This window comes from Euleptes europaea, chromosome 15, assembly GCF_029931775.1.
Source record: "Euleptes europaea isolate rEulEur1 chromosome 15, rEulEur1.hap1, whole genome shotgun sequence".
NCBI lineage: Eukaryota > Metazoa > Chordata > Lepidosauria > Squamata > Sphaerodactylidae > Euleptes > Euleptes europaea.
This window is the reverse complement of record NC_079326.1, coordinates 54,320,505-54,332,406: the sequence shown is the minus strand read 5'-3', so window position 1 is coordinate 54,332,406 and position 11,902 is coordinate 54,320,505. Positions and strand designations below refer to the sequence as shown.

Sequence of the window (11,902 nt, the reverse complement as noted above, 5' to 3'; positions counted from 1 at the left end):
ATTATTACCTTCTTTAACTAGCACTCTTCTGTATTCCAATTATATTTTCATATCTAATAATACTTTCATTGCTTAAATTCTACCATTAGTTATTGACCATATAGTTAAAGAACACATTCCATTTTTCATAAAACTCAGAAATTGATCTATTATGTACTAAAGACATACATTTAGCCATATCTGCATCTCCGTTTATTTATTGCGGCTATCTTGTTTTTGGTTTCCTTCCCTACTAATCTCCAGCACACAGTTTGCCGTTTTCACCACTGCGGCACGCCAAGTTGACGCTTTCATTAAGCTCTCCGTTACGATGGCTAGGTCTCTTTCTCTCTCAGCCTTAGCAAGTTTAGACCCCATTAGCTTGTACTTAAAAGGTGGGGTTGAGGGGTTGTTCTAGTACGCATCACTTCACACTTGCCCACACTGAACATCCATGTACCGCACTGCTGCCCACTGACCCAGCTTGCCCAGATCCTCCTGGATCTTACAATCAGCCTCAGTTTTCACCATCCTAAACAATTTGGTGTCATGTGCATACTTGGTCAGTGTAACTTCTCACCCCTAGTTCCAGATCATTTATGAACAAATTAAATGCTGGCCCCAGTACTGATCCTTATGGGACCCCACTGTTTTCTTCACTCCACTGAGGACTGTCCATGGGTTCTTGCTCTATCCTTCCTGCCATTTAACCAATTTTTAAACTATAAGACAACCTGTCCTCTTATCCTGTGACAGCTAAGCTTACTCAGTTTGGTGAGTTAACTTCTCAAGGGCCTTTTCAAAGTCCACGCGGAGATGGTAATTTAAACCCCTGGTAACAGCACAAACTGTGGGCATCGCGCCCCTCAGGGGTGATATAAACTCCCTAGGAAACCGCCTGAAAGTTTTAGTTTAAAAAAATAATGACATCATAAATGAATCGGCTAAGGTAAATGTGATGTCGTGCAGAAGCTCAAGATGATGTGATATCTTACTAAGGAAGCAATCCTAACCAGGCCTTTTCAGTCTCATGTTTTTCAATGGGGCTTCCTCCCTGGAAGGTGTTCTGAAGACTGCTCCGTAGAAAACAGAGTATTATTTGGTTGGAAAACACTCCTTCTCAGTACTCCTGTACCCTTTTCTTGTTTTCTTGATCCTGGCCAGTTTCAGGGCTGTTTAGCTTGGAAAGGAGGTGGTTAAGGGGAGACATGATAGAGGTCTATAAAACTGTGCATGGTATGGAGAGGGGACAGGGAGAAGCTTCTCTCCCTCTCTCATAATACTAGAACGCAGGGTCATCTGCTGAAGCTGGAGGGTGATAAGTCAAAACAGATACAAGGAAGTCTTCACACAACACATAAATTGTGGAACTCCTTGCCCCAGGATGTGGTGATGGCTGCCAACTTGGAAGGCTTTAAGTGGGGAGCGGACATGTTCATGGAGGAGAGGGCTAGTCATGGCTACTAGTCAAAATGGATACTAGTCATGATGCAGACCTATTCTCTCCAGGATCAGAAGAGCATGCATATTCTATGAGGTGCTGTGGAACACAGTCAGGACAATGCTGCTGCAGTTGTCTTGTTCATGGGCTTCCTAGAGGCCCCTGGTTGGCCACTATGTGAACAGACTGCTGGACTTGATGGGCCTTGGTCTGATCCAGTAGGGCCTTTCTTATGTTCCTGTTTTCCATGCCTGTTTTTACATCAAACATAAGGCCTGGGGCAGATTCAGCCCCTTGAGGGCTCTTATGCGGCCCATGAGCCAGCCCCCCCCCCCAAGTCCAGATGTGTCAATTATCAAAGACTGTTAAATAAAATACTGGAGTGTTACTTTAAGCATGTTTGTATTTTAAGTAAAAAATAGTTAAAAAAATTAATTGGCTTTGCCTGTGTCTTCTATAAAGTTTGCATCTCTGGTATCAGGTATTAAATTTTATGGTACACATGGCCTGGCCGACCAAGTGACATTTATATCATATCGGCCCTTGTAACAAATGAGTTTGACACCCCTAGGATCTTTGGACTCTGATCTGGAGTACCAGGTTTGAGTCCCCACTCCTCCACATGAAGCCAGCTGGGTGACCTTGAGCTAGTCACAGTTCTATTAAGAGCTCTCTCTGCCCCACCTACCTCACAGGGTGTCTGTTGTGGGGAGGGAAGGGTGATTGTAAGTCAGTTTGATTCTGCCTTATGTGGTAGAGAAAGCATATAAAAACCAACTCTTCTTCTTTGTAGCTCCTTTTGGTTGTGATGAACTTACACATTTAAAATTTTAATAGACAAACTCTGCAGGCAAAAAAAGAAACACCCTTTATTTCGCACAGATGACAAAACACTTTTCAAAACACAGGCCCAATCCAGTAGAAATTAGTCCTCACTGCCTTTGACGTCTCTCTGCCATCAATGGTGTTGTGGTGAGCTTATGGTGAGAAGGGCCTGCCGCCCGCTTCACCCTTCTGCAATCTGTCAGAGCACGGACAGGTAGGGTGTGATGGTCAAGATATTGCTGGAAGACAAGCCGGAGATATGGAAGGAAAAACCTGGGCTAAGATGTGGGTCCCATTAGACACACTTAGGCCGTGGCTGGTTGGCCCAAGGTGATCCGCAGAGGTCCATACTCCCTCAGCAGGGCCGGAGGATGGAGACGCTCCGTAGGGGCAAGGACTCGGCTAGGTGGACAACTGCATATACCACAGCGAGATCTAAAAATGGGGGCCAGATAGGAACTGGGGCTGGAGTAAGGCGGGGCTGTTTGCTGGGAGAGGAAGTGGGACTACCTCCCAGGCTGTGTCAGGCTTTGTTGAAACTTACCACCATGGAATAACCTAGAAACTTGGAAGCGAGCTGACCTCATGTCCTGAAGAAGTGAGCTGTGGCTCACAAAAGCTCATACCCTGCCAGAAAATATTTCTGTTAGTCTTTAAGGTGCTACTGGACTCTTGCTCATTTCCTTGTTCCTCTCAGCCAGGGCAAAATCCACAAGCCTGCCCTCTGCCTGGTTTTCCGGACACCGCCCTTCCCCATGCCCCTGGGCCCTGTCATAGATTAGCTTCTGTGCCTCTTTGGGGCCTACTTAAGAGACAAAAAGCCCCTGTGAGGCCAGCGGGGTTCCCCCCAATTCAAGACCGCAAAACCTCCTCCTCAGCCGTTAATGAAGTTTGCTGAAATTGTCTGGAGTCATTTTAACTTTTGTTAAAGTGGCTTCGAGCCCTTGGCAGGGAGCTCCTCTTCTGCACCCGACTGGAGGCGCACGCATTTGTCTGATGCCCTTTCGGTGCCGCTCTCCAGTTTTGCAATCCTGGAACCGAACTGCATGGCCCTTTTGGGCAGGATGGACGAGGCCATCAGGCCCAGCTCCACAGCTGCCAGGCGCAGCAGCAATTTCTCTCCAACGCCTCGAGGGAGCGTCAAGTCCGCTTTTTCCCACACGGGGAGAGAGTTCAGAAAAGACACGACCGCTTCGTCCAGAAACGGAAATCTAAAATGAAAAACAAGACCAAGCACAATTTCTTATAGTAAGAGTTGTTTGATAGTGGAATCAGACACCTAGGGAGCTGTTGAGCTCCCCCTCACTGGCAAACTTTAAGCAGCGCTGGACAAGCACTTGTCAGGGATGCTCTAGGCTGATCCTGCATTAAGCAGGGGGTGTGACTAGATGGCCTCTATGGCCCCTTCCAACACTATGATTCTATGGACGAACATTACCAACAGCCCAAAGGATTGTCAGCTGCAGGTGTGCGGCCTTACCTCGCTTCCTTGCCATGGTCTCCAATCACTCTGTCGTCTCGGCCAAGGTTTCTAGAGGAAATACGGCCCAGTTCCATTTGTAGTTCTTTGTTCAAGCCCTCGAAACCATATTTTTTAAAGCAAACACGGTGTCTCGAATAGCCAGCGAGCTGTTCATCAGCTCCGATTCCCGTAAGCACAACCTACCGAGGGATTAAAAAACATGCTGTTTTAGCACTTGCCGAATTAAGCCGAATTAAGCACTTGCCGAATTAAGAGGGCATCTTGCCCGCCCAAAATGAATAAAATTGGCAAATAAGTCAGTAAAATGACGCTATGGTTGCAAAGCTAGCCCTGCACTTAATGGGCACAGATCGATGTTTATTTCATGGAACAATCCTGAATCAAGGTTTAAGAATGTTTATAGGGAGAAGGACAACTTGGGTCAATTAGTGATCCCCTGCAGTCCTTCTATTGTCCTTCTGTTTTGTTTAGCCATTGGCACCTAGTCGGTTTTTTATCTAGTTAGGTATGCCTTCCGGTTCCTTCCTGTCTTCGAACTGAGGAAGGGGCGATTCCAGCCCAGGAGACAGGAAGTTGAAATTTGATCCTGCCTCCCTGAGCAACCAGTGGAAATCACCCAATGTTGCAAGATACCCTCACCTCAGAGCAGAAGGTACCTTCACGGTAAATAATCCAAGGTTCATTTTAGCACTTGCTGAATTAAACCACGGATTATCCCACCTTCTAAATACAGTTTAAAGCAGATTCAATCAAGGTCTGATTAGAAAATATTTTATACAGCTGGCGTTAAATTTAGGAAATCTAGCCCCGGATGCATCCAAATCTCTTGAAAATTAGAGAGAGCTAAAATTGACCTACAGAAGAGGGAAAGGGCTCCCCCCAAACCCTCCATGTATTCTTGAACACATGAAGCTACCTTATATTGAATCTGACATCTGGTCCTCCAGAGTCAGTATTTTTTGCACAGACTGGCAGCAGATCTCCACTCACGTGGAGGTCTTTCACGTTACCTACTACCTGATCCTTAGTTGAAGATGCTGGGGATTGAACCTGCAACCTTCTGCATGCAAAGTAGAGGCTCTTCCACTGAACCATGACTCCTTCCTGAATGAAGCTGCCTTATACACTCACACCACTGGTATCTATCAAGGCCAGTATTGTCTACTCTGACCAGCAGCAGCTCTTCAGGGACTCTGACAGAGGCCTTTCACATCACCTACTACCTTTTAACTGGAGATGCCAGGGATCAAACATGGGACCTTCTGTAAGCCAAGCAGATGCCATGGCCACCTCCCCAATTTGAGGGTCCTTTCAGCCCCAAGAACAAGAGGCCAAAGCAGGAGCGAGGAAGCAGGGAAGTCCTGCTCTGTCAGACCACAAGCAATGCTTGAGAATGAAATCAACTGAAATCATTTATAGTTTTATAAGCACAACGCTTTAAGCAACTTTCTGTTTGCTTTTATTGGCCAGCCGTTAAATGGCTCCGTACCTTTGTGGGACTTTTATAAGGTCTTGCGTCCCCCTGGTTAGTAACCAGACCTTCTCCTCTGGCGGCAAACCAGACAGCGCAACCAATGCTATCGTCCAAAACGGTGTCCAGCGGGTAAACCAAGTGGCTTATCTGTTGCCGTCTCGTGGCTTTCAGTTCCTCAAGGGTAACATTGATTTCCACGAAATTCCAACACCTGGAAGGATTCAATGCTTTGAGTTCTTCCAGTCCTGCCCTGCCTGTGATTCTGTCCGGCACATTAAAACAGGACAAAGGATCGCGGGTTTCCGTATCAGCATTGTTAAGGCATTCTGAACTAGGCAACCGTCTTTTCTCCTTGCAGCGTTTCTGAGTGGAATGGTTTTGTCCAACTAGGTTGGGACTGGCGAAGGCCACGTTGAGAAGATCGATGGGTTCGTCCAACGGCACGTGCCTATCCGCCAGCCTCGCTAGAAGAACGGAATCGATACCCCCGGAAAACAGTACGGCAACATGGGTTCTCCTCAGAGCGGCCTTGGACATTTCTCCTTCTGATCGATCCGTATCTCTAACCACACATAAGACTCGCTTTTTTACGGCTCTGCTCAAAACATCAATAAACTGGTGAACTAGTCTCTTCTTGCGGTGCTCGGAAAGAAAGCTCCGAAGAATCCCAATGCTGGCTTCATTATCGGCAAAATCAGAGAAGCGGGGCTCCTCTGGCACGTCAAGAGCCATGTTTAAAGGAAGCACAGGCACGACCAATGAGGGGCATTCGTTCACTTTGAAAGACACATGACTTGACAAATCTCTCAAAGATAGATTTCGGTCACCGACGTTCGCTTCTTCAGTTACATTCTCATTGGAGGAATATCTCCATGGATGCAACGTCAAAACCAAACCTTCAGATGCAGCACAGACCTGGAGATCCAATCTGAAGATTCCAGCCGCTGGAACTTCCTGCCACTGGGTGTCAGTTTCAGAGACGGCGCTCACGGAAGAGAGAACGAGGACACAGCCCTGCTCCTTATTGAACTGCCACAACAAACTGCGGCGGCCAAAGTAATCTCTTCCAAACCATAAGTAATGTCTGGACGCCTGATAAAACACGAACGACCACGGACCCCGAACTGAGGACAGGACCGACAGAACGTCCAATTCGCTACTGCATGAACAAAGATGGCGGAACAGAGCTTGAGTGTCATTCTCTTCCATCTCGACGTGGATTCCACCGAAGATTTCTCCATTCCAAAGAAACACGTTTCCAGTCGCAGGGTCTTCTAGGGGCTGAGGAGTCAGTAGCCCCCTTAAGTGAAGCACATGGCCAGAAAATAAGCAGTGATATGGCGGACGGAGGACGGATTTGACCAGCTGTTGGCTGCTGTCCGGTCCTCTTCTTCTAAGATTGTGCGTGGTGCCCTCTTTCAAGAGCGAACTGTCAGGAGGACAAAGGGACAGGCTGACCACACAACAAATGCCACACATAGCAAAACTAACGTTTGGGTTATCTATTTCTTGATTTTGGCTTTCTCTGAATTTTCCATTTCCTGGTAGGCCTTCCTCAGTTCATCTAATGCATCTACGTAGAAAGGAGAGAGAAAAATAGCTTTAACATATTAGCTACCCTGTCAAACAATTCAATATTTCCTAGCAGGACTGTCATTTCCAGTGACTCTTGTGCGTGGTATAGTGGTCAAGAGCAGTGGACTCTAATCTGGAGAACCAGGTTTGATTCCCCTCTCCTCCACTTGAGTGGCAGACTCTAATCTGGGGAACTGGGTTCGATTCCCCATTCCTCCACATGAAGCCAGCTGGGTCACCTTGGGCTAGTCACAGTTCTCTCCAAACTCTCTCAGCCCCACCTACCTCACAAGGTGTCTGCTGTGGGGAGGGGGAAGGTAAGGTGATTGTACGCCGGTTTGATTCTTGACCCTCAGGAGCACAATTTCACAAGGCCCTGTGGGGAGGTTGGGAAGCCCCAATCTTTGGGCGTCACTCCACTAGTGATGATTAGGATCCAACCCCTCTCCAAACCACCACTCTGAACCACTACACCACACTGGTGCATACTAATTCTTAGTGGGGCAGCCCAGTTATCCTAGCACGGCACAGAGAAGCGGGTTTGAGTCCATGAAAGCATATGCTGTAATATAAATCAGGACATTATTACTTTAAAAACAACGACGTCATCTACACCAAATTCCAGCAACCACAGAACACAAGACACCAACACAGGACATGTGAATTTGTTTCCCCAAAGGGAACAAAATCAGGTAAATAGCCCATACAATACATATTAAATAAGTCTTGTGAACGTACTTTTACTGTCGGAGAGTGTTTGGGTCCTGTCCGCTAGAAAACATATGTAGCTGTTGGGCTGCTGTTTGTACACTTTCTGCAAGACAAGAAAAAATAAGGCTTAAATATCTCCCTTCAAGGAAGATTAAAGTCAAGTAAGAAAAAAATCTGGCTGTATTAGAATTTAATAATTCCTCCTCAATACAGGAAGCTGTTAATTTATTAAGAAGAGTTGATTTTTATATGCCGACTTTACCTTTTTAAGGAGACTCCCTTCCCTTCCCCACAACAGGCACCTTGTGAAGTAGGTGGGGCTGAGAGTTCAGAGAGAACTGTGACTAGCCCAAGGTCACCCCACAGGTTTCATGTAGAGGAGTGTAGAAACCAACCCAGTTCACCAGATTAGAGTCTACCGCTCATGTGGAGAAGTGGGGAATCAAACCCAGTTCTCCAGATTAGAGTCCACTGCTCTTAACCACTACACCACGCTGGGTCACAGAATGTGCTGTTTCTGTTTGTCTTATTAAGTTGTGAGCATGTCATTAGGAACTTTCTTTGGTTTCTTGTTCAGTAACTCTGACCTGGATAGCTCAGGCTAGCCAGAGTTTACCAGATCTCGGAAGCTATGCAGGGTCGCACCTGGTTAGCACTGGGATGGGAGACCACTAAGGAAGTTCAGGGTTGTGGTGCAGAGGAGGCAATGGCTAACCATCTCTGAAAAGTCTGCCTTGAAAATCCTACAGGGTTACCACGAGTCAACTGCGACATAAGGCACTTTGCGCTACCCCTCTGAGACACTTCACAATTTATTACGGATAATTTATTATGGATAGAGAGCCAGCGTGGTGTAGTGGTTAAAAGTGTAGGACTAGGATTTGGGAAACCCAGGTTCAAATCCCCGCTCTGCAATGGAAGCTTCCTGGGTGAACTTGGCCCAGTCCAACACTCTTGGCCTAACTTACCTCACAGGGTATGGGGGCAGCAGCTGCCAAAGCTACTTTTTAAAAATCTGCACAGCCAATCAAATTTGGCCCAGAAGGGATTCTAAGCCCCACCTGGCCCCACCCACTTTCTAAAAACACTTGGTGGGCACCGGAAAAGGTGTTGGGGGGCATTGTGGCGGCCACAGGAACCATGTAGGGGACCTCTGGAATACGGTCTAGTCACAAACACCACCAAAGAGATGTTTAAGCACTACAAGACCAGGAGGCTCATTGAGATCACCTGCATCTAATACATAGGCATGCCTTTTAAAAGAAGCCAAGCGACAGACGACAGAGCGACAGTAGCGCAAATCCATCGTGTTTACTGCAGATGAACCCATGAACACACGAAGCTGCCTTCTACTGAATCAGACCCTCGGGTCCATCAAAGTCAGTATTGTCTACTCAGACCGGCAGTGGCTCTCCAGGGTCTCAGGCAGGGGTCTTTCCCATCACCTACTTGCCCGGTCCCTTGAACTGGAGATGCCGGGGATTGAACCTGGGACCTTCTGCATGCCAAGCATCTGCTCTACCACTGAGCCACGGCCCTTCCCCTATGCTATGCCTAGAACTGAGTGCCACCATATATTTTGGTCTGTTTCCTCAAACTTCCCCATTTCCCCCCAACTCTGCCCAGGAGTCATCCTTCCAAAGCAACACAGCAGTCAATCACCCGGTTTTTCTTCAGGTTGGAAAGTTCATCGACGACAACTTTCTGCTCCTTAATCTGCAAGAGGGAGAACTTATTCAGTTGTGTAACTCACTATTCAGTTCTGGTCACGGCTTTTTCTACCAATACATGGGGAACGAGTTTTACCTTAATCCAGGGTTGTCAAACAGAAGGTCCTGGGGCTGAATGCAGCCCCTTGAGAGCTTTTATCCGGCCTGCGAGCCAGCCACCCCCCAAAAAAACCTCAGAAGGGCTAAGAATCTGAATAGTTCATCTCTTCCCTTTAAAATTAGGGTGGGCAGTCCTGATTCCACCACCCTATCAATACACCAGAGGCTTATCCAGAGGTATCAATGATCAAAGGATGTTAAATAAAAGAAAATACTGTCATTGTTTTAAGCATGTTTGTATTTTAAGTAGAAGAGGAGGTTGAGGGGGGACATGGCCACTCTCCTGAAGTATTTGAAGTGCTGTCACTTACGAGGAGGGCAGGGAGCTGTTCCTGTCGGCAGCAGAGAGGACTTGCAATAAAGGGTTTAAATTGCGTGAGGAAAGGTCCCGGTTGGATATTAAGAAAAATTTTTACAGTAAGAGTTGGTTGACAGTGAAATCGGCCACCTAGGGAGGTGGTGAGCTTCCCCTCACTGGCAGTCTTCAAGCAGAGGCTGGACAAGAACTTGTCAGGGATGCTCTAGGCTGATCCTGCATTGAGCAGGGGGTTGGACTAGATGGCCTCTATGGCCCCTTCCTACTCTAGGATTCCGTGATTCTACGACCAACTCCATGCACAGCTTTTTCACCAACCTTCCGGTCCAGCTCTTCTTTGTCCTGGCCTTTCACCCCGCCCCCCTCTTCTTGTTGGGGCGACTGGTTGGACATTTGTGTCGATGGACCTGGATCCAGCTGTCAACGGGCCAAAGCTGCCGTACAGGCCTTTCCTTCCAACCAGGGCGATCAGACGCTGCTCCTTCAATCGATTTTTAGATGCTCCATAAAACTAGCCAGATGTCAGAAAAGCAGAAAAGAAAGCAAAAAGCATCTGCAATTTCTCCAAATCCACTGCCTGTCCGGGGGAGGGGGGGGAGGAATACAAATTAAAACAGTCAGATCTCTATGGTAGAGATTTGGTAGCAGATTTGGGATTCCACGGGGGGCAAATCCAGATGAGGGGCAAACCAGTGATGGGTTCGGTTCTGAGAGACCTGGGTTCAACTCCTCTCTCTGACATGAAAATTACTGGACAGCTTCATGCTAGTCTATACCGCTGCGTATAACTTATCGTAAGCAGGATCCTGTTACGTAATTTCTGTACCGCTTAATACAATAATACCGTTTAATACAATAAAATTATTGCAGAAAGAACGCAAATGCCCATTTTGTCCAAATCCTAGTCCATGTTATTTTAGCACGTGACAAAATAATATTGCATGAATATATCACTCCTTGGATAAAACAGCTAATGAGACTTTCTGAGAAGGAGATACAGCGTTATCTGCTGTCAAGTAGATCAGTGAATTGCGTGAGAGATGCGGCAACTTTTCTCTTTATAGTCTCAAGAAAAAATTAATCTTCATTTCCCCCTTTTTTAAGGTGTGAAATGGCAGATGAATAGCCAATGGCTGTTAAATCTAGGGAAAGGAAAGTAATGCGTCACGTGAATACTTATGCTACGCTTCGGTCTTTCTGGTGGTTCCAGACTTCTAAAACCCAAATGCATTGGCTACTGAATGTCTCATTCCATGGACGTGGATTATAGAGGAGGGTGCCGAGTTGTTTTTTGTTGCTCCAGAAGGTCGGACCAGAACCAACGAGTGGAAATTAAATCAAAAGAATTTCCGTCTAGACATTAGGAAGAATTTTCTAACAGTTAGAGGTTCCTCAGTGGAATAGGCTTCCTCGGGAGGTGGTGAGCTCTCCTTCCCTGGAGGTTTTTAAGAAGAGGCTAGATGGCCATCTGTCAGCAATGCTGATTCTATGACCTTAAGCAGAGGATGAGAGGGAGGGCATCTTGGCCATCCTCTGGGCATTTAGTGGGGGTCACTGGGGGTGTGGGGGGAGGTACTTGTGAATTTCTGCACTGTGCAGGGGGTTGGACTACATGCCACTGGGGGTTGGACTAGATGACACTGGTGGCCCCTTCCAACTCTATGATTCTATGACTGTATTGACTCACTATGTGTAATCCGCCCCGAATCCCGGTGACAGAGGCCGACTAGAAATAATCAATAAAACTCTCAGGTTCGCCTACCTCTAGGGTTGCCAGGTCCCTCTTCGCCACCGCCAGAAGGTTTTTGGGGCAGAGCCGGAGGAGGGCAAGGTTCAGGGAGGGACTTCAATGCCATAGAGTCCAATGGCCAAAGCGGCCGTTTTCTCCAGGGGAACTGATCTCTTACTGGCTGGAGATCAGCTGTAACAGCAGGAGATCTCCAGCCGCTACCTGGAGGGTGGCAACCTTACCTACCTCACATTCAGTGAGTGGAGCTCCTTGAAGAAAGGGCAGAATAAAACGTACCTTCGATCAGCTCACTTAAGACTAGCTGGATCTATGCACTAACAATAATCCCACCTTCTCCCCAAAAAACTCCCAGAAGGGCTAAGAATCTGAATAGTTCATCTTTTCCCTTTAAAATTAGGGTGGACGGTCCTGATTCCACCACCCTATCAAAAACACTAAGTGTTTCAAGCTGAAATGATTAGATAATTGACTTATATGTAATAAAAAGTAGAAATAGAAGAGTGCTGCAAAGCTAGAAGG

At 47.0% G+C, this 11,902-nt stretch overlaps 1 protein-coding gene across 1 annotated transcript; it reads right to left on the bottom strand.

The window, feature by feature from the left end:
- Nucleotides 1–3,170: 3,170 nt before the first annotated feature.
- ASNSD1 (asparagine synthetase domain containing 1) lies at nucleotides 3,171–6,681 on the bottom strand. The gene is made up of 3 exons (XM_056861528.1): nucleotides 5,218–6,681; nucleotides 3,726–3,907; nucleotides 3,171–3,456 (listed from the first exon to the last, which is right to left on the bottom strand). The coding sequence occupies exons 1-3, from the start codon at nucleotides 6,679–6,681 to the stop codon at nucleotides 3,171–3,173; spliced, it is 1,932 nt and encodes a 643-aa protein (XP_056717506.1).
- Between the last annotated feature and the right edge of the window lie 5,221 nt (nucleotides 6,682–11,902).

Bases quoted from the DNA above. Each gene is read 5' to 3' on its own strand.
- ASNSD1 (XM_056861528.1), bottom strand. From the start codon at position 6,681: ATGTGTGGCATTTGTTGTGTGGTCAGCCTGTCCCTTTGTCCTCCTGAC. The intron at 3,908-5,217 runs GTACGGAGCCAT...ATCCCTCGGTAG, and splicing joins CTTATAAAAGTCCCACAAAG to GTTGTGCTTACGGGAATCGG. The intron at 3,457-3,725 runs GTAAGGCCGCAC...TTTTCATTTTAG, and splicing joins GACCATGGCAAGGAAGCGAG to ATTTCCGTTTCTGGACGAAG.